Here is an 18,092-nt window from a genome sequence, read left to right on the forward strand (position 1 = left end):
GTGTATGTTGTAGCACCTCTTTCATCTATTTTTTTTTATTTGTATAGCTGCCCATCTTATACATGGTTCCAGCTGGCTTACTATTGACATAAGAGCAAAGTAAAAGCACAACCAATAATTAAAAGCAACAAAATAGCAGTGAGAATAATCAAACACCACACAATACAATCAGACAACGGGCTCATCCAGACTATCAGGGCCCCAGGCTTGATGACAAAGCCAAGGTATTAATGCTTTAAAAAAGGCCAGCGAGGTTGAACTAAGCCGGATCTGGATGGTGGGGAGATGATATTGCCATGGCCCAAAAAACCCACCTCCTATGTAGCACTAGATGCCACTCTTGGGGATGGAACCCAGAACAAGCTCTCTTGGGCACAAAGCCAGACCTAACAGGGTGGATAGACACTACAGGTAGTCCTCGACATACGACCACAATTGAGCCCAAAATTTCTCTTGGTAAGGGAGACATTTGTTAAAGTCAGTTTTGCCCCATTTTTCAACCTTTCTTGCCTCAGTCGTTAAGTGAATTACCGCAGTTGATAAGTTAAGTCACGTGGTTGTTAAGTGCATCTGGCTTCCTTGTTGACTTTTGCTTGTCAGAAGGTCACAAAAGGTGATCGCGTGAGCCCCCAGGACACTGCAACCGTCATAAATAGGAGTCAGCTGCCAAGCGTCTGAATTTTTATCGCAGGACCATGGGGATGCTGCAGTTATGACCGTAATTTTGAAAAGTGGTCATAAATCCCTTTCTTCAGCGCCGTTGTAACTTCAAATGGTCACTAAACAAACTGTTGTAACTCGAGGACTACCTGTACTGGAGACTTGGGGGGGGGTTCCATAAGTAACCCAGCCACAAGGCATGAAGGGATTGGAGTGGTTTACCTCACCAAGGGGAAGATCCTGGTGTAGAGTCAAACGAGCATAACTCTCTAGCAATTGAGAGGGAGATTGGATCTCGAAAACAAACAAGCGTCAAGATTGTTATACCCTTCCACACTCACACCTGACCCGCTGTCTTTTACCATGGGTGCCAAACTCGCTGCGTGACGTGACGTGTCCTGTCAGAACTGACGTGTCCTGTCAGAACGTTATCGACTATGGAAAACCCCATTTCTGCCCTCTCTGGATTCTGTCATACGATGGAGGGGAAGGGGGGGGGGTGAACAAAGGGGTTTTATGGCCCTCACTGTAAGGGCTTCAAAGGACTTGAATGTGGATACCACCCAAAAGGACTAAAGCATAAGAATGGGGCCATCAGCTTTGATCTGCTCTCTGAAGTCTCCCTTCCACCGGCAGTGAGGAAAAAGGGGCTGGAAATGTAGCGCCTGAGATTGTGGCTGGAAAGATGGTGGGGTGGGGTGGGGTGGGGCTGCTGGGGACCCCTTAAAATCTTGAACCGCAGGGCTTGGGCCCCAGGTCCTGTCTAGAACGCCTGCAACCATTTTCTCTTAATAAAGGATGCCTGTTGGAAGGAATATTCCAAGAGTTCTGTCTTCTTAAGATGCCAAGAATTTTTTTGCATTGGCGGAGCTCAGGTGGGCGCAGCCTCCGCACGATGCAAACGGCCTGTGGACTGGCAGTTTGACACCCGTCTTTCACCCTCCAATGACCCTCACCTGAAGTAACCTCCCCATCACAAGACTCATCACAAGCCTCTGATGACACCCCTGACCCATCACCAGATCCTCACTTGACATACCCACACCTTATAAACAGAAGAGCGCAGATACACCCCCTAAATTCCACTGAATATGTTACCCAGCCTCTCGTAATGAAACATTCAGGTACCAAGCACAAGCTTGGAGGACGAACGTATCACCCTCATTCTACAAACCTGAATTGCAGATATTCCTCACTATTGCAAACTTGTGTGGCTTTCTGGTGCTTTGGAAAATAAATTGACCCCCTCTTCTTTATGGCCACCTCTCAAATACTGGAATACTGCTATCGTGTCCCCCCCCCCCAGTCTTTTCTCTAGACTAGCCAAACCCCAATCCTACAACTGCTCTTCATGTGTTTTAGTCTCCAAGCCTTTAATCGTAATAATAATAAGTAGTAGTAGTAGTAGTAAAGTTAGAAGGGACCTTGGAGGTCATCTAGTCCAACCCCCTGCTCAGGCAGGAAACCGTATACCATTTCGGACAAATGGCTGTCCAGTCTCTTCTTAAAAACATCCAGTGTTGGAGCATTTCCTGCTTCTGGAGGCAGGTTGTTCCACTGATTAATTGTTCTCACTGTCAGGAAGTTTCTCCTCAGTTCTAGGTTGCTTCTCTCTTTGGTTAGTTTCCACCCGTTGCTTCTTTCCTGCCTTCAGGTGTTTTGGAGGGTAGCTTGACTCCCTCTTCTTTGTGGCAGCCCCTGAGATATTGAAACACTGCTATCATGTTCCCCCTCATCCTTCTCTTCATTAAACTAGACACCCCCAATTCCAGCAACCGTTCCTTATATGCTTTAGCCTCCAGTCTCCTGATCATCTTTGTTGCTCTGTACTCTTTCTAGTTGCTCTTCTTTGCACTTTTTCCAAAGTCTCAACACCTTTTTTGTAATATGGTGACTAAAACTGGCCAATTAACCAGTGCAACAACTTGCCTCCAGAGGTTGTGGGTGCTCCATCACTGGGGGTTTTTAAGAAGAGACTGGACAGCCACTTGTCTGAAATGGTATATAGAGTCGCCTGCTTGAGCAGGGGGTTGGACTAGATGACCCCCAAAGTCTCTTCCAGCTCTATTCTGATTAAGATGAAGATTAATCTTTATGATTCAAACCAGAATCAGCAACAGAAAGGTGAGCCAAGAGGTTTTCATCAGAATAATAATAATAATAATAATAATAATAATAATAATAATAATAATAATAATAAGCAGGAAAATTGAAGAAAGAGACCGAGGGATTAATTCTGGCTGCACAAGACCAAGCCTTAAGGACAAATGCATACAAAGTCAAAATTGAGAAGACAGCAACAGACAGTAAGTGCCGCCTATGCAAAGAAGCTGAAGAAACAGTGGACCACCTGGTAAGCTGTTGCAAGAAGATTGCACAGACTGACTACAAGCAGCGGCATGACAAAGTAGCACAATGGTGCATTGGAAGATCTGCAAAAAATATCATTTGCCTGTAAGCAAAAACTGGTGGGATCATAAAATAAAGTCATAGAAAATGATAAAATTAAACTGCTCTGGGACTTCAGAATTCAAACAGACAAGCACCTGCAACATAACACCCCAGACTTAAAAATTGTTGATAAGAAAGACAAAAAAGTCTGGATAGTGGATGTGGCAGTGCCTGGAGACAGCAGAATAGAAGAGAAAGAACTGGAGAAGATACAAAATACAAAGACCTACAAATAGAAATAGAAAGACTGTGGCAAAAGCAAGCAAGGGTAGTACCAATAGCGATAGGCTCCTTGGGTGCAATCCTAAAACAACTGGAGCACCACTTGAACACCATTGGCATTGACAAATTTGCTATTAGTCAATTGCAAAAGGCGGCCTTACTAGGAACTGCTTCCATCCTGCGACGATATCTGTAATACCATCAAACATCCACATCTGCTATCCCAGGTCCTGGGTAAGGACTCGATAGGTAGACAAAATGCCAAATCCAGTCTGAACATCTGGCTGACTGTGCGATGATCGATAATAATAATAATAATAATAATAATAATAATAATAATAATGTTGGAAGGGACCTTGGAGGTCATGTAGTCCAACCCCGTTCAGGCAGGAAACCTAATACCATTTCAGACAAATGGCTGTGCAGTCTCTTCTTAAACACCCCCAGTGATGGAGCACCCACAACCTCTGGAAGCAAGTTGTTGCACTGGTTAATTGTTCTAACTGCCAGGAAGTTTCTTCTCAATTCTAGGTTGCTTCTCTCCTTGGTTAGTTTTCACCCGTTGCTTCTTGTCCTGCCTTCAGGGGCTTTGGAGAAGAGCTTGACTCCCTCTTCTCTGGGGCAGCCCCTGAGATATTGGAACACTGCAATCATGTCACCCCTCGTCCTTCTCTTCGTTAAACTAGACATACCCAATTCCAGCAACCGTTCCTTATATGTTTTAGCCTCCAGACAAAAATATCTTTCTTTGCAAGATATTTTTTTCCCTGTTAGGAAAATGGTTATATTCTCAGCTGTGGTGCAGGACGGTCAGTTTCGGGACAAAGTCCAAACCTTACCCCCTCAAACTCTTAACCCACCCAGTTCCTCTCCCAACGATCACCCCTTTGGCGTCCCAGGATTAAAAGCCGGGGGCGCCCGGGGGCGCCCTCTTGCAAGAGCCTCCTGTTTGCCCAGCTCAGCAGGAAGCAGCCCTCAGGATGGCGGAGGAGCCGAGCGGAGTTGGGCGAGAAGAGTCCCAGGAGGGAGAACGGCTCCGTTCCCTGCAGTCCCCAAAATCTGGCGGAAACCCGTCCGGGGAGGGAGGCGCGTCTGCCCGGCTGCAGCTGCGCGGCTGGCCTGGGAAGGCGGAGCGCGGATCCTCGTCCTGCGCGCCTCTCTTTTGGGGATCGCGGGCTCGGTCCTCAAGGGCCGGCGCGGGGGAAACTCCGCCCTGGCAAGGATCCGACCTGCCCCTGGGATTCATCCTTGCCCCTTGATGAGAGGCTTCCAAAAGGGCCAGGACTTCTGAAGAAGCGTCTTTGGGGGGGGAAAACAACCCCTCTGGAATACAAGGTGGAGAGGTATGTTGTGTGCGTGCTTGTGCGTTTGTGCGCGCTGTGGAATACAAGGCGGAGGGGAATTTTGCGTGTTTGTGCGCACTCTGAATTAACATGGCGGAAGGGTATTTTGGATCTGTGCTCTTGGTGTAGAAAGTGGAGGGGTATTTTGTGCATGTGTGTGTTTGTGTGTGCTCTGGTGTACGAAGTGGAGGGATACTTTTGTGTGTGTGTGTGCGTGCGTGCTCTGGGATACTTGGTGGAGGGGCGTTTTACGGCTGGGTCTGTGTCTCTGATTGTTTTACGTATTTCCCCCTTTTTCTGTGTTAAATTGAAATAGTTGGTCGCAAAAGCGACTGCCTGTGAAGGCTCCTAGATGGGAGTTGAAAGGCAAAGGCAGAAGCAGTAGACTCTGTCCCATATAGTAATAGGAGTAAAGTTGGAAGGGACCTTAGAGGTCATCTAATCCAACCCCCTGCTCAGGCAGGAAACCCTACACCATTTCGGACAAATGGCTGTCCTGTCTCTTCTTAAAAACTTCCTGCGTTGGAGCATTTACTGCTTCTGGAGGCAGGCTGTTCCACTGATTAATTGTTCTCACTGTCAGGAAGTTTCTCCTTAGTTCTAGGTTGCTTCTCTCCTTGATTAGTTTCCACCCGTTGCTTCTTGTCCTGCCTTCAGGTGCTTTGGAAAATAGCTTTATTCCCTCTTCTTTATGGCAGCCCCTTTATTTGGGTACATCAGGTTGCTCTGATAGACAGATGTAAAAGAGATGTTGAGAGTCTAGAAAGTGTGCAGAGAAGAGCAGCAAAGATGATCAGGGGACTGGAGGCTAAAACATGCAAAGAAGGGTTGCTGGAATTGGGGATGTCTAGTTTAATGAAAAGAAGGACTAGGGTGAAAGGAGAAAGTTCCTGGCAGTTGGAACAATTAATCAGTGGAACAACCTGCCTCCAGAAGTTGTGAATGCTCCAACACTGGAAGTTTTTAAGAAGAGATTGGACAACCGTTTGTCTGAAATGGTATAGAGTTTCCTGCCTGAGCCGGGGGTTGGACTAGATGACCTCCAAGGTCCCTTCCAACTCTGTTATTCTACTATTCTTCTTAGCATGGGAAGCAGAAGCGTTATTAGGAACAATAATCATTCATTCCGTTTAAATGCTGCAGAATTCACAGAGGCTGTCAGCAGTTTGCAAAGTGTTGGCAAGGTTTAAAAACAAGGAAACCACAAAAGAATTAGAAGGGGGGAGAAGCTTTAAGAAATCTGAATGGAAACAAACAAAAAGAAAAGGGCTTCAGGAATTTCAGGGCCCTTCAAAATCCAATAGGATAGGTCACATTTGAATCTGGGGGGGGGAGAGGACTCTTAATCTCATTCTACAGTTTTGAATAAGGTTGCTTTTTTTTTCAATCAAGGAAAATCTTTGGATTTCTTTTGCAACAGGGAGAGAATAAATGAACTCCCAACAGGCAGAAGGAGTAGTCCTTGCTGTGACTCATAGGATATTCTTCAAAATTTGATTAGAATAGAATAGAATAACAGAGTTGGAAGGGACCATGGAGGTCATCTAGTCCAATCCCCTGCTCAGGCAGGAAACCCTACCATTTCAGACAAATGGTTGTCCAATCAAGGAGAGAAACAATCTGCAACTAAGGAGACAGTTCCTGACAGTTGGAACAATTAATCAGTGGAACAACAATACTCCAACACTGGAAGTTTTTAAGAAGAGATTGGACAACCAGTTGTCTGAAATGGTATAGAGCAGTGGTGGCGAACCTATGGCATGGGTGCCAGAGGCGGCACTCCGAGCCCTCTCTGTGGGCGCACATGCCGTTGCCCCAGCCTTGCCTCCGCCCGTGACCTCCTCCACAGCAGCAGCCTCCCTGAAGGAGAGTTGCCCCTGAGCGTGGCCCATGCGGAGCAGCTCAGCCAGGGACATGACAGCCAGGCAGCGTAGACAAGACTCTGTCCTCATGCCCCAACGCGCACAGTTGATGCTGTGGGGCATGGGCAGAGGGCGTGGTGCTGCTGGGCTGCCTGGGCAATCTGCAGCAGGCCCTGGAGGCGGTGGGGCGGGGCAGGGGCAGGGCAGAGGATGGAGTAGGGGCGGGGCCAGTTTTTGGGCAGTCGGTCTCTAAAAGGTTTGCCATCATTGGTATAGAGTTTCCTGCCTGAGCAGGAGGTTTGACTAGATGACCTCCAAGGTCCCTTCCAAATCTGTTATTCTGATCTGTTATTAATAGTATGAAAAACGGTCAAAAATTACTTGTAGCTGTGTTTTTCACCATGGAGGAAGGGGCCCTGGTGGATGCTGAGGAACAAGCCCTGCACCAAGAGGTCATGTTGGAAAATGCAAGGAATATGGCCTCCTTAGATAAGGGATTCTGTTAAGATGTTTATATTTAGTAGTTGGAACAGTGGAATTGTAGAATGAGTCAGAAGTTACAATTCTAGCTGATTGGTTGGAGAGAGCTGTCTACTGCCTGAGGCAATCTGTGCTGTGATTGGTTACTGTGAGTGTAAAGGTGGCATTTCCTTGTTTCCCGCCTTTTTTCCTCTATCTGCAATTTTACCTCAGGATGATCCTGTGGTTTACCTCAGGATGCTCCTGTTAGCCTGACTGTCTTGTTTACTGTAAATATTGATCTGAAATATATTCATTTAAACTACAAGTTCACGTCAGCGTCTCTGACTTCATTTGGACGCCTGCTGTGCAATTCCCTGATAGACTCTCTTTCCTCTGGACTGAAAGTGTGGTGGACGTGAACAGCTGATCTGTTTCTCAGATGAACTGCTAGTTTCTTTACTGTGTGCAGTAAACAGCAGTGTCCTTATCTATGTTTCTACTCCTACTTAGCCTGAGAAAATGGCCTAAAATCTCCACGCTGTCTCCATGAAGTTTCTCATCCTACGCAGTTTCTAATCCTGCCTATCTCACTTTGTAGAGAGCTTTTTAGAAGCTGCTTTCATTTTGTCGTTTTTTGGTCTATAATGAGGGCACTGAAGAGACCCATAGAGTCCACGGGGTTTCTCACAAGGATGTAACTTCTAGCAAAGTTGTTTGTCTGATTGGCCAGTGCAGATGGGATCTTCCAACCCTAATCCATCTCATTTTCTCCCTTTTTTAGTGCTACCTGCAAATTCAGGAACAACTAGAGATACTGTAAATCTCTATGGAGATTCTCAGTCATCCAGGTCATAGCTGTCCCAAAGGTGCTTTTTCAAAAGGCAACTGGACTTTATTGCTTTTTAAGGGATTTTCTTTCCTTTGGACTGAAAGGGTGGTGGAAGTGAGCAGCTGATCTGTTTCTAAGATGAAATGCTGTTCATTGTGTATGGTTAACGCCCAACCCCCAGCCTGCCCAGTCTCGGCAGGCAGCGGGGCGCTTTCGTCACAGCACCGAGAGGTTGAGCCGGGAGGTGCGAAGCTCACCCGTTTTGCACCTTGCTCCCTGCTGAAACTGGGCAGGCTGGGGTCTAGGCAGCATTGCACTTCTCATCAGATTCGCGCCACCCAGCTCACCCTCTTGGCGCCATGAGGAGAGCGCCTCGCTGCCTGCCGAAACCCCTCCCCTGGAGCCCATCAAGCTGGATATGTGAAGTAGGTGAGGGCCATTTGCTGGCCACTTCCAAGCAATGATGCATTTCTTCATTCTTCGCAAAGGGTGACACGTCCCCAACATGCACCCGGGGGCAGGGCCAACGTAGCAGGGGTTGGTTCCAAGCTGTTTCCAGATGGCCTTGTGGAGCTAAGACTGAATGCGTTTCAGCACTTTTGTGATGGCTACCACAAAATTGTACATTGGCTCCCAGCTGGCCTGGGCCAGGGCCAAGGCAGCGGGGGCCATTCCCTTACTGCAGTGGTTCTCAACCTGTGGGTCGGGACCTCATTTGGGGTCGAACGACCATTTCACGGGGGTCACCAAACAACGCAGTCTGCCATTTTTTCCCCCTTTTCCTTAGCTGTGCTACTCCCTTTTATTCTATTGGCTTTTGAAAGCCAATAGAATAGACTCTCTTGAATAGAGTCTAATTCTATTGGCTTTCAAAACCAATAGGAATTGTCCAGGCTGTCTCTGCCCTGCTGAGCCCGCCAAAAATCCCATTCTGCAAACGGTGCTGCACCAGTTGAGTAGTCCTCGACTTACGACCAGTTGAGTAGTCCTCGACTTACGACCAGTTGGGGGGTCGCACCATTAAAAAGCTTGAGAACCACTGCCTTACTGTTTCCAGGATGGCTTCGCGGGTCACATGAAACCACTTCGGAGGCTGCATCCAGCCTCCGGGCCTTGTGTTTGACATGTCTGACGAACACACACAGGTTAATTGCCCATTTGTCCCCGTGTCCTCCCTTCTCCTAGCCTTTGATGGTAAGATGCCAGCAAGCACCGCCCCCCCCCCCCATTCTCATGGAGATCTTCCTTTGGGCAACTAGGGGAGAATGAACAAGTCCAAATTGAAAACCGGTATTTTCAAGGGAAAACTATCCTCAAGCAGAAGAGGCAAAAACCTCAGTTAAGACATCAATCAATCAATCAATCAGAATAAAGCTGAAAGGGACCTTGGAGGTCTTCTATTCCAACCTCCTGCTCAAGCAGATGGTGATGAGAGGTTCAGGAATGTTCAAATAAGGGATGCAACAAATGATGCTTAATTCCTTTCATACCACAGTTTGTTTCATTTATCCTTTTTTCCCCCCCAAATAGGTGGTGATGTGAAGATAGAGGGTTCTAGCCAAGCGATGGCAACACCTTTTCTAACAGTCAAAAAGGAAGATGTGGAAAAGATGAGTGAAAAGGAAAGGCTTGGGGGAAAGGAGGAGCTGGAGAAATACTCTAGTTTCCAGTGTGCAGATATCGGCTCTTTCTTGCACAGTGATGATCCCCAAGAAAAAGGAGCATGTCCAGGGTGCGGAAAAATACCCAGAGATGAATTGGGATTATGTGATTGTGTAGAGAAACAAAGTGAAAGTAGGGAATGTTCCAGAAGGACCCTTCCTCTTATTTTTCATCAGAAAATACAAGAGGGAGAGAACCTGTACAAATGCACGGAGTATGCGGAAAACTTCAGTACAAGCCAGTCCCTCACATCCCATAAAAACATTCCCAAAACAGGGGATCCATACAAATGCCTGGAATTTGGAGAAAACATCAGTCAGAAAAGTCACCTGAATTCCCATCAGAGCATCCACAAAGGGAGGAAGCGGCATCAATGCATCACCTGCGGAAAGAGCTTCAGAATGAGCAGCTCTCTAACTTCCCATCAATGCATCCACAGCAAGGAAAAGTTGTATCAATTCAGGGAGAATAGAACGAAGCTTACCCAGTGCCAGGAACTGAATTCCTGGAAAAAAAGCCCCACTAAGAATGATTCATGTAAATGCCTGGAATGTGGGAAGAGCTTCCGTTCTGCAAGGAATCTCACTTACCATAATAGGATCCATACAGGGGAAAAGCCGTATCATTGCACAGTGTGTGGAAAGAGCTTCACCCAAAATGGCAATTTAAATTTACATAAAAGGATCCATACCGGAGAGAAGCCGTATAAATGCACAGAGTGTGGAAAGTGCTTCAAGACCCCCGGTGCCCTTACTTCTCATAAGACAATTCACACGGGGGAGAAACCCTATGAATGCCAGGAGTGTGGGAAAAGCTTTGCCAGAAGCGGTACTCTAACCTTACATAACAGGATCCATAAAGGGGAGAAACCTTATAAATGCCTGCACTGTGGAAACAGCTTTAGTCAAAAAGTGCATCTTCAGTCACACGAGAGGATCCATACGGGGGAAAAACCATTTCAATGCATGGAGTGTGGAAAGAGCTTCCGTGCCTCAGAAAACCTTACTGCCCATCGCAGAAGCCACACGGGGGAAAAGCCCTTTCAATGCCTGCAATGTGGAAAGCGCTTTGCCAGTTCTGGTGGCTTTTATGCCCACGAACGGATCCACACAGGGGAGAAACCGTACAAATGCCTGGAGTGTGGAAAGAGCTTCCGCAAATCCAGCCACCTAACTTCCCATAACAATATCCACACTGGAGAGAAACCATATCAATGTTCCGAATGTGGAAAGTGCTTCAATCAAACAAGTAACCTTAATATCCATAAAAGGATCCACACAGGGGAAAAGCCTTATAAGTGCACCGAATGTGATAAATGCTTCATTGACTCGGGAGCCCTCATTTGCCACAAAAGGACCCACACTGGAGAGAAACCATACGAATGCAAGGAATGTGGAAAAGGCTTCGGTCAAAAAAGAACTTTTATAATACATTACAGAATCCACACAGGGGAGAAACCATACAAATGCACGGTATGTGGAAAGAGCTTCAGTGATCCTCAAGAAATTGTTTCCCATGAAAGGATCCACACTGGGGAAAAACCCTATAAGTGTGTGGTGTGTGGAAGGGGCTTTAGGACCTCCCGTGACCGTGGTTCCCACAAGCGGACCCACACAGGTGAAAAGCCATACCAATGTGGGGAGTGTGGAAAATGCTTTAGTCAAAATACTTCCCTTCATATGCATAGAAGAATTCACTCAGGAGAGAAACCATATAAGTGTATGGAGTGTGGAAAATGCTATAGTAGTAGTGGTGCCTTTAATTACCATAGGAGGACACATACTGGTGAGAAACCAGATAAAAGAGTTGAACGTAGAAAAGTAATTAGTTAGAATCAGTCACATAACATCCACAGAAAAATTTACTCACCAAAGAAGCCATTAAATGAATCAAGCGTGAGAAGAGATTTTTTTTTTAAAAAAAACTTATTTTTCTTGTTAAAGGATTTGCTCATTGGAGAAACTACTATAAATATCTCAAGGTGATAAAATGCTTCGGTGCCTCTTGTTTAGTTATTCCCATAAATTGATTTAGCTGGAAGAAACCGTAGAAATACACTGAATGTGGAAAGTGTTTCTGAAGCACCAGAAACCTTACTTTCCATACGTCTATGGAGATTCTCAGTCATCCAGATCATGGTTGTCCCCAAAGGTGCTTTTTCAGGAGGCAACTGGACTTTCTTGTTTTTCTTCGAAGACGTTTCGCTTCTCATCCAAGAAGCTTCTTCAGCTCTGACTGGATGGTGGGGAATGGAAGGATTTATACTCCTTGCAGGAAGCTGGTCATTTGCCTTCTTTTACAAATGTCTTTGAAGACATTTTCTTTTCTTCGAAAACATTTAGCTATGCACTTTGGGATGAACACCCTTCAGTTGGAACTGTGCTTGTCTTCAACCGTGAAGGACAAAAAACATCCTACAGCCAAAAAGACTCCACACTGATTTGCATTACTCATGTGGCCCTGAGGACACAGATAAGATGGAGTCTTTGGCATGAAAAGTATATTTCTCATCAAAGGATCCACATAGAAGAGAAAGCATATCCTTCATGACATGTTGGAAGCGCTTCAGACCAAAGCAACCTTAATTCCTATGGAAGAATACATATTGGGGAGAAACAATGTGTCACGAGCGCAGAAGCGATTTATGCACAATTCTTCATTTTATACCCCATAGGAAGATGAAACCTTAAAAATGAATGCACTTAAACATAGGCAAATAGTTTATCTGAACTCCAAACTTCGGGGACTGTGCCACAATTCTGTTTCTCTCTTTTCTGCTGATACTACTACTACTACTACTACTACTAATAATAATAATAATAATAATAATAATAATAATAATAATAATAATAATAAAGTTGGAAGGGATCTTGGAGGTCATCTAGTCTAACCCCCTGCTCAGGCAGAAAACCCTATACCATTTTGGACAAATGGCTGTCCAGTCTCTTCTTAAAAACTTCCAGTGTTGGAGCATTCACTGCTTCTGGAGGCAGATTTTGTTCCACTGGTTAATTGTTCTCAACTGTCAGGAAGTTTCTCCTTAGTTCTTGGTTGCTTCTCTCCTTGATTAGTTTCTATCCGTTTGCTTCTTGTCCTGCCTTCAGGTGTTTTGGAGGGTAGCTTGACTCCCTCTTCTTTAGGGCAGCCCCTGAGATATTGGAATACTGCTATCATGTCCCCCCTAATCCTTCTCTTCGTTAAACTAGACATACCCAATTCCAGCAACCGTTCCTTATATGTTTTAGCCTCCAGTCCCCTAATCATCTTTGTTGCTCTTCTCTGTACTCTTTCTAGAGCAGGGGTGTCAAACTCAATTTCATTGAGGGCTGCATCAGCATTATCGTTGTCCTGGGGGGGGGGGCAGGTAGGTGTAGCCAGGGTGGGCACGGCCTACTGAGTGGGCTTGGCTGTAGTGGGTGTGGCCTACTGGGTGGGCATGGCCAGCTCTACATCATTTGCATCAAGGGTGCCTGTGGGGGCCTGGGCAGGAGTGGGACAGATCTGAGGGTCTCTGGCAGAAGGGGGTGGGACCGGGGCAAGCAGCAAGGCATGGTCCACTGGAAGAGCCTCACTGTTCCTCTCAGGCCATGCGAGGGGGGGGGCTGGATGGTGCCACAGGCTTCCCGGAGCCCTGGGCAGCAGAGGTGAAATGCCCAGCCTGGCCTCCATGCACCCGCAGCAGCAAGCCCAGCCCCACTACTCCAAGGGGGTGCCCAGCTGCATATACCTCCTCAAGGCTGCTGCTGCTGTTCTTGCTCTCCGTAGCCAGGTTGCTCATGATGGGTACGAGGGCAAAGTCAGAGGGAGGCCCACTCCCTCTCCGTGGGAGGAGACCTGGCTTTGTTATCCAAAGCTTTCTTAGCAATAGGATGGGAGACCCCCAGGATAGGCCAGGAGGAGGGGGGAAGGGGATGGTGAAAGGGCAGCAGGATAGGACTAAGGCAGGAATTCCCTCAGACCCTCCCTCTTTTTACACCTTGCTGCCTGCTGAAATCAGGCAGGCTGGGGGCTGAGCGGAGTCGCCTTTCTTTTTGAATTTGCACCACCTGGCTCAGCCTCTCAGCGCTGTGAGGAGAGTGCCCTATTGCCGGCTGAAACCCCTCCCCCGGAACCCATCAAGCCAGATATGTGAAGTAGGCGAGGGCCATTTGCTGGCCACTTCCAGGAGATGGTGCATTTCTTCATTCCTCCCCAGTGCACGCCCAGGGGGTAGAGCCAGCGCGGCACGGACTGGTCCCTTGCTGTTTCCAGATGGCCTTGTGGAGCTAAGACTGAATGCGTTTCAGCATAGATGGCCACCACAAAATTGTACATTGGCTCCTGGGCAGCTGGGGCCAAGGCAGCGGGGGCCATTCCTTCACTGTTTCCAGGATGGCTTCACAGGCCACATGAAACCACGTTGCAGGCCGCATCCGGCCCCGGGGCCTTGTGTTTGACATGTCTGTTCTAGAGTCTCCGCATTTTTCTTACATTGTGATCAAAACTGGATGCAGTATTCCAAGTGTGACCTTACCACGGCATTGTAAAGTGGTATTAATACTTCACGTGATCTTAATTCTATCCCTCTGTTAATGCAGCCCAGCACTCTGTTGGCTTTTGGGGCAGCTGCAGCACACTGCTGGCTCATATTTAAGTGATTGTCCACTAGGACTCCAAGGTCCCTCTCACAGTTAACTACTATTGAGCAAGGTATCCTCTATACTATAACTGTACATTTGGTTTTTCTTGTCTAAATGTAGAACCTTACTTTTTTCATCATTGAATATCATTTTGTTAGATAGCGCCCAGTGTTCAAGTCTGTCCAGATCCTCCTGTATCTTAAGCCTGTCTTTTGGAGTGTTGGCTATTCCTGCCAGCTTGGTGTCATCTGCAAATTTGATGATTTCCCCATCTATCCCCTCGTCCAAATCATTGATGAAGAGGTTAAAGAGCACTGGGCCCAGAACGGGGACCACACGATGAGTATGACTGGTCAGCCAGCTACGAATCCATCTGGTGGTGATGCTGTCTAACCCACATTTTTCTATGTTATCAAGTAGTAGGCTGTGATCTACTTTATCAAATGCCTTATATCCACAGCATTCCTCTGATCCACTAATTTTGTCACTTCGTCAAAGAATGCAATAAGATTTGTCTGGCATGATCTGTTTTGACAAACCCATGTTGGCTTTTAGTAATTACTTTTTTTGCCTCTAGGTGTTCGCTGATTCGTTGTTTGATTATTTTTTCCAGAATCTTCCCAGGTATTGAGATCAGGCTGATAGGTCTGTAATTTTCTGGATCTATTTTTTTTTTCCTTTTTTGAAGATGGGAACTACATCAGTTCTTTTCTAGTGGTAGTTCCCCAGTGCTCCAGGATCATTGAAAAATATAGTTAAGTGGTTCTGAGATCACATCTGCCAGTTCCTTGAAAACCTTGATGTCAAGGTTCCGACTAATGAAACACTTCAAAGAACTTCCATGCATTGTTTATCCTAAAAAGTCTTTATTCGTGGAACAAAGTGTCAGCACAGCATGGAGGGATGCCAAGATTTGAAACATTGGATGTGTTTTGCTTTGACACTTGGGGTGTAATCCATCTGGTCCTGGTGATTTGAACTCGTCTAGGCTGGATAGGTGCTCACTTACCATTTTCTTGCCTATCTTGACTTGTGTTTCTATTCTGTTTTTTATGGCACTATTTTTGATATGTTGGTCTGTTTTTTCCCTTTGTGTAAAGACAGATGCAAAAAACGAGTTAAATAGTTCTGCTTTCTCTCTATTGCTTGTCACCTTCTTGCCACTTTCACCCACTAACGGACCAATCATTTCCTTCACTTTTTTCTTGTTTTTTACATGTTGAAAGAAGCTTTTTTTGTTATTTTTATCTTTGGTCGGGGATCCCCAACCTGTGGGCCATGAGGGTTTTGCAACTGAGCTGTGGAAATGGCCGGCACATGTGCACACACATCCTTACTCACGCAAGCAGGGTATGAGCGAGCGCACATGCCTGTGCTCCATTTCTGCAAGTGGCAGGTGCACATGCACATCGCTCGTGTAAATGGAGCTATGCACGGTCTTGATAGGTGCTGACGCGAACCATCCCCTCTCTACCCTGCCGGTCTACAAAGCCAGAAACATTGGAGAACTCTTGATTTAAGATGTAAGAGGATTCAAAACATGGTTCTAATTAAAGTGGAAAATCGTGCATGTTCTGGCAGCTCTTTCATCTATTTTTTTTTATTTGTATAGCTGCCCATCTTATACATGGTTCCAGATGGGTTACTATTGACATAAGAGCAAAGTAAAAGCACAACCAATAATTAAAAGCAACAAAGTAGCAGTGAGAGTAATCAAACACCACACAATACAATCAGACAACGGGCTCATCCACACTATCAGGGCCGCAGGCTTGATGACAAAGCCAAGGTATTAATGCTTTGCAAAAGGCCAGCAAGGTTAAACCAAGCCGGATCTGGATGGTGGGGAGATGATATTGCCATGGCCCAAAAAACCCACCTCCTAGGTAGCACTAGATGCCACTCTTGGGGATGGAACCCAGAACAAGCTCTCTTGGGCACAAAGCCAGACCTAACAGGATAGATAGACACTACAGGTAGTCCTCGACATACGACCACAATTGAGCCCAAAATTTCTCTTGTTAAGGGAGACATTTGTTAAAGCGAGTTTTGCCCCATTTTTCAACCTTTCTTGCCTCAGTTGTTAAGTGAATTACCACAGTTGATAAGTTAGTCATCCCGTTGTTAAATGAATCTGGGTTCCTCATTGACTTTGCTTGTCAGAAAGTCACAAAAGGTGATCACGTGAGCCCCCAGGACACTGCAACCGTCATAAATAGGAGTCAGCTGCCAAGCGTCTGAATTTTGATCACAGGACCATGGGGGGGGGGCATACTGCAAAGGTTGTAAGTGTGAAAAATGCTCGCAAGTCCTTTTTTTTTTTCAGAAGGAGATCATGTGACCCCAGGACACTGCAGTCATAAATATGAGTCAGCTGCCAAGCGTCTGAATTTTTATCACAGGACCATGGGGATGCTGCAGTTATGACCGTAACTGTGAAAAGGGGTTGTAAGTCCCTTTTTTCGGTGCTGTTGTAACTTCAAATGGTCACTAAATGAACTGTTGTAAGCCGAGGACCACCCGTACTGGAGAGAGGGGCAGGGGTTTCCATAAGTAACCCAGCCACAAGGCATGAAGCGTTTGGAGTGGTCTAACTAACCAGGGGGAAAATCCTGGTGTAGAGTCAAATAAGAGCCTAACTCTCTAGCACAGTGGTGGCGAACCTACGGCACGGGTGCCAGAGGTGGCACCCAGAGCCCTCTCTGTGGGCACTCGTGCCGTTGCCCTAGTCCTAGGCCTTCAGCTGAGTTTTATAAAATGTTTTCTCTTTAGGCCTCCGCTGTGTGCAAAAAAAAAAAAAATGCTTCAATCTATCAATTTCAACTTCTCATGGAAAAAAAAAAGATCTTGCAAAGTTGGAATTGATTGATTGAACTTTTTAGTCCCACCCAGTCTGCTGTTACCACCTCACCCATGCCCACCCCACGATGCATAAGTGGGTTTTGGGTTGCAGTTTGGGCACTTGGTCTCTAAAAGGTTCGCCATCACTGCTCTAACCATTCAGAGGCAGATTGTATCTTGAAAACAAAACAAGTGTCAAGATTATTATATCCTTCTACACCAGTGGTTCTCAACCTTTTTAATGCCGCGACCCCCCAACTGATCGTAAGTCAAGGACTACTCAACCGGTCGTAAGTCGAGGACTACTCAACTGGTGCAGCACCGTTTGCAGAATGGGACTTTTGGCAGGCTCAGCAGGGCAGAGACAGCCTGGACAATTCCTATTGGCTTTTGAAAGCCAATAGAATTAGACTCTATTCAAGGAAGTCTATTCTACTGGCTTTCAAAAGCCAATAGAATAAAAGGGAGTAGCACAGCTAAGGAAAAGGGGGAAAAAATGGCGGACTGCGTTGTTTGGCGACCCCCGTGAAATGGTCCTTCGACCCCAAATGGGGTCCTGACCCACAGGTTGAGAACCACTGGTGTAATGAATATGTGTATTTTATTTAAATTGTTATATTTTTGTAACCGGTGCTGTTCTTGAAAATGATTTTTAGCAGAAAATACAACAGCATCCTTAAAGTAAGATTTCAGATCTCATTAAGGTGTCTTTGTGCCGTGATTTTGATTAAAAATTCACAGATGGAGCCTTCTTTTTATTGATTCGTAGTTAAGTAATAATTAATGCACTCTCTTGAGTTGTACAAATAAAGGTGAGTTATAAATCAGGCAGACAAATAAATAAGGCGTACTAGCAGTATTTCTGACTGAGATGGAAATATTTTATATGATAATTTAAAACTTATATTATCAATGTTGCCATGTATGGACTTATGAGCTGTTTGTGTGCAAATTATTACTGCCTCTTGACTCTAGTACAGTGATTCTCAACCTTTTTAATGCTGTGACCCCCAACCGGTCGTTAAGTCGAGGACTACTCAACCGGTCGTAAGTTGAGGACTACTCAACTGGTGCAGCACCATTTGCAGAATGGGACTTTTGGCGGGCTCAGCAGGGCAGAGACAGCCTGGACAATTCCTAT

The 18,092-nt window shown here is 46.0% G+C and overlaps 1 protein-coding gene across 1 annotated transcript; it reads left to right on the top strand.

The window, feature by feature from the left end:
• The first annotated feature begins 3,995 nt into the window (after window positions 1-3,995).
• On the top strand, window positions 3,996-11,710 carry LOC120303106 (zinc finger protein 345-like). The gene is made up of 2 exons (XM_039332281.1): window positions 3,996-4,676; window positions 9,360-11,710. Exon 2 carries the CDS (start codon window positions 9,395-9,397, stop codon window positions 11,321-11,323), a length of 1,929 nt encoding a protein of 642 aa, XP_039188215.1. The 5' UTR covers window positions 3,996-4,676; window positions 9,360-9,394; the 3' UTR covers window positions 11,324-11,710.
• The last annotated feature ends 6,382 nt before the right edge of the window (window positions 11,711-18,092 follow it).

The sequence above is a fragment of the Crotalus tigris genome, unplaced genomic scaffold (genome assembly GCF_016545835.1).
Source record: "Crotalus tigris isolate CLP2741 ecotype Arizona unplaced genomic scaffold, ASM1654583v1 scf7180000024460.1087499, whole genome shotgun sequence".
Taxonomy (NCBI): domain Eukaryota; kingdom Metazoa; phylum Chordata; class Lepidosauria; order Squamata; family Viperidae; genus Crotalus; species Crotalus tigris.

Coding starts and splice junctions, on each gene's coding strand:
- LOC120303106 (XM_039332281.1), top strand. CDS start 9,395: ATGGCAACACCTTTTCTAACAGTCAAAAAGGAAGATGTGGAAAAGATG.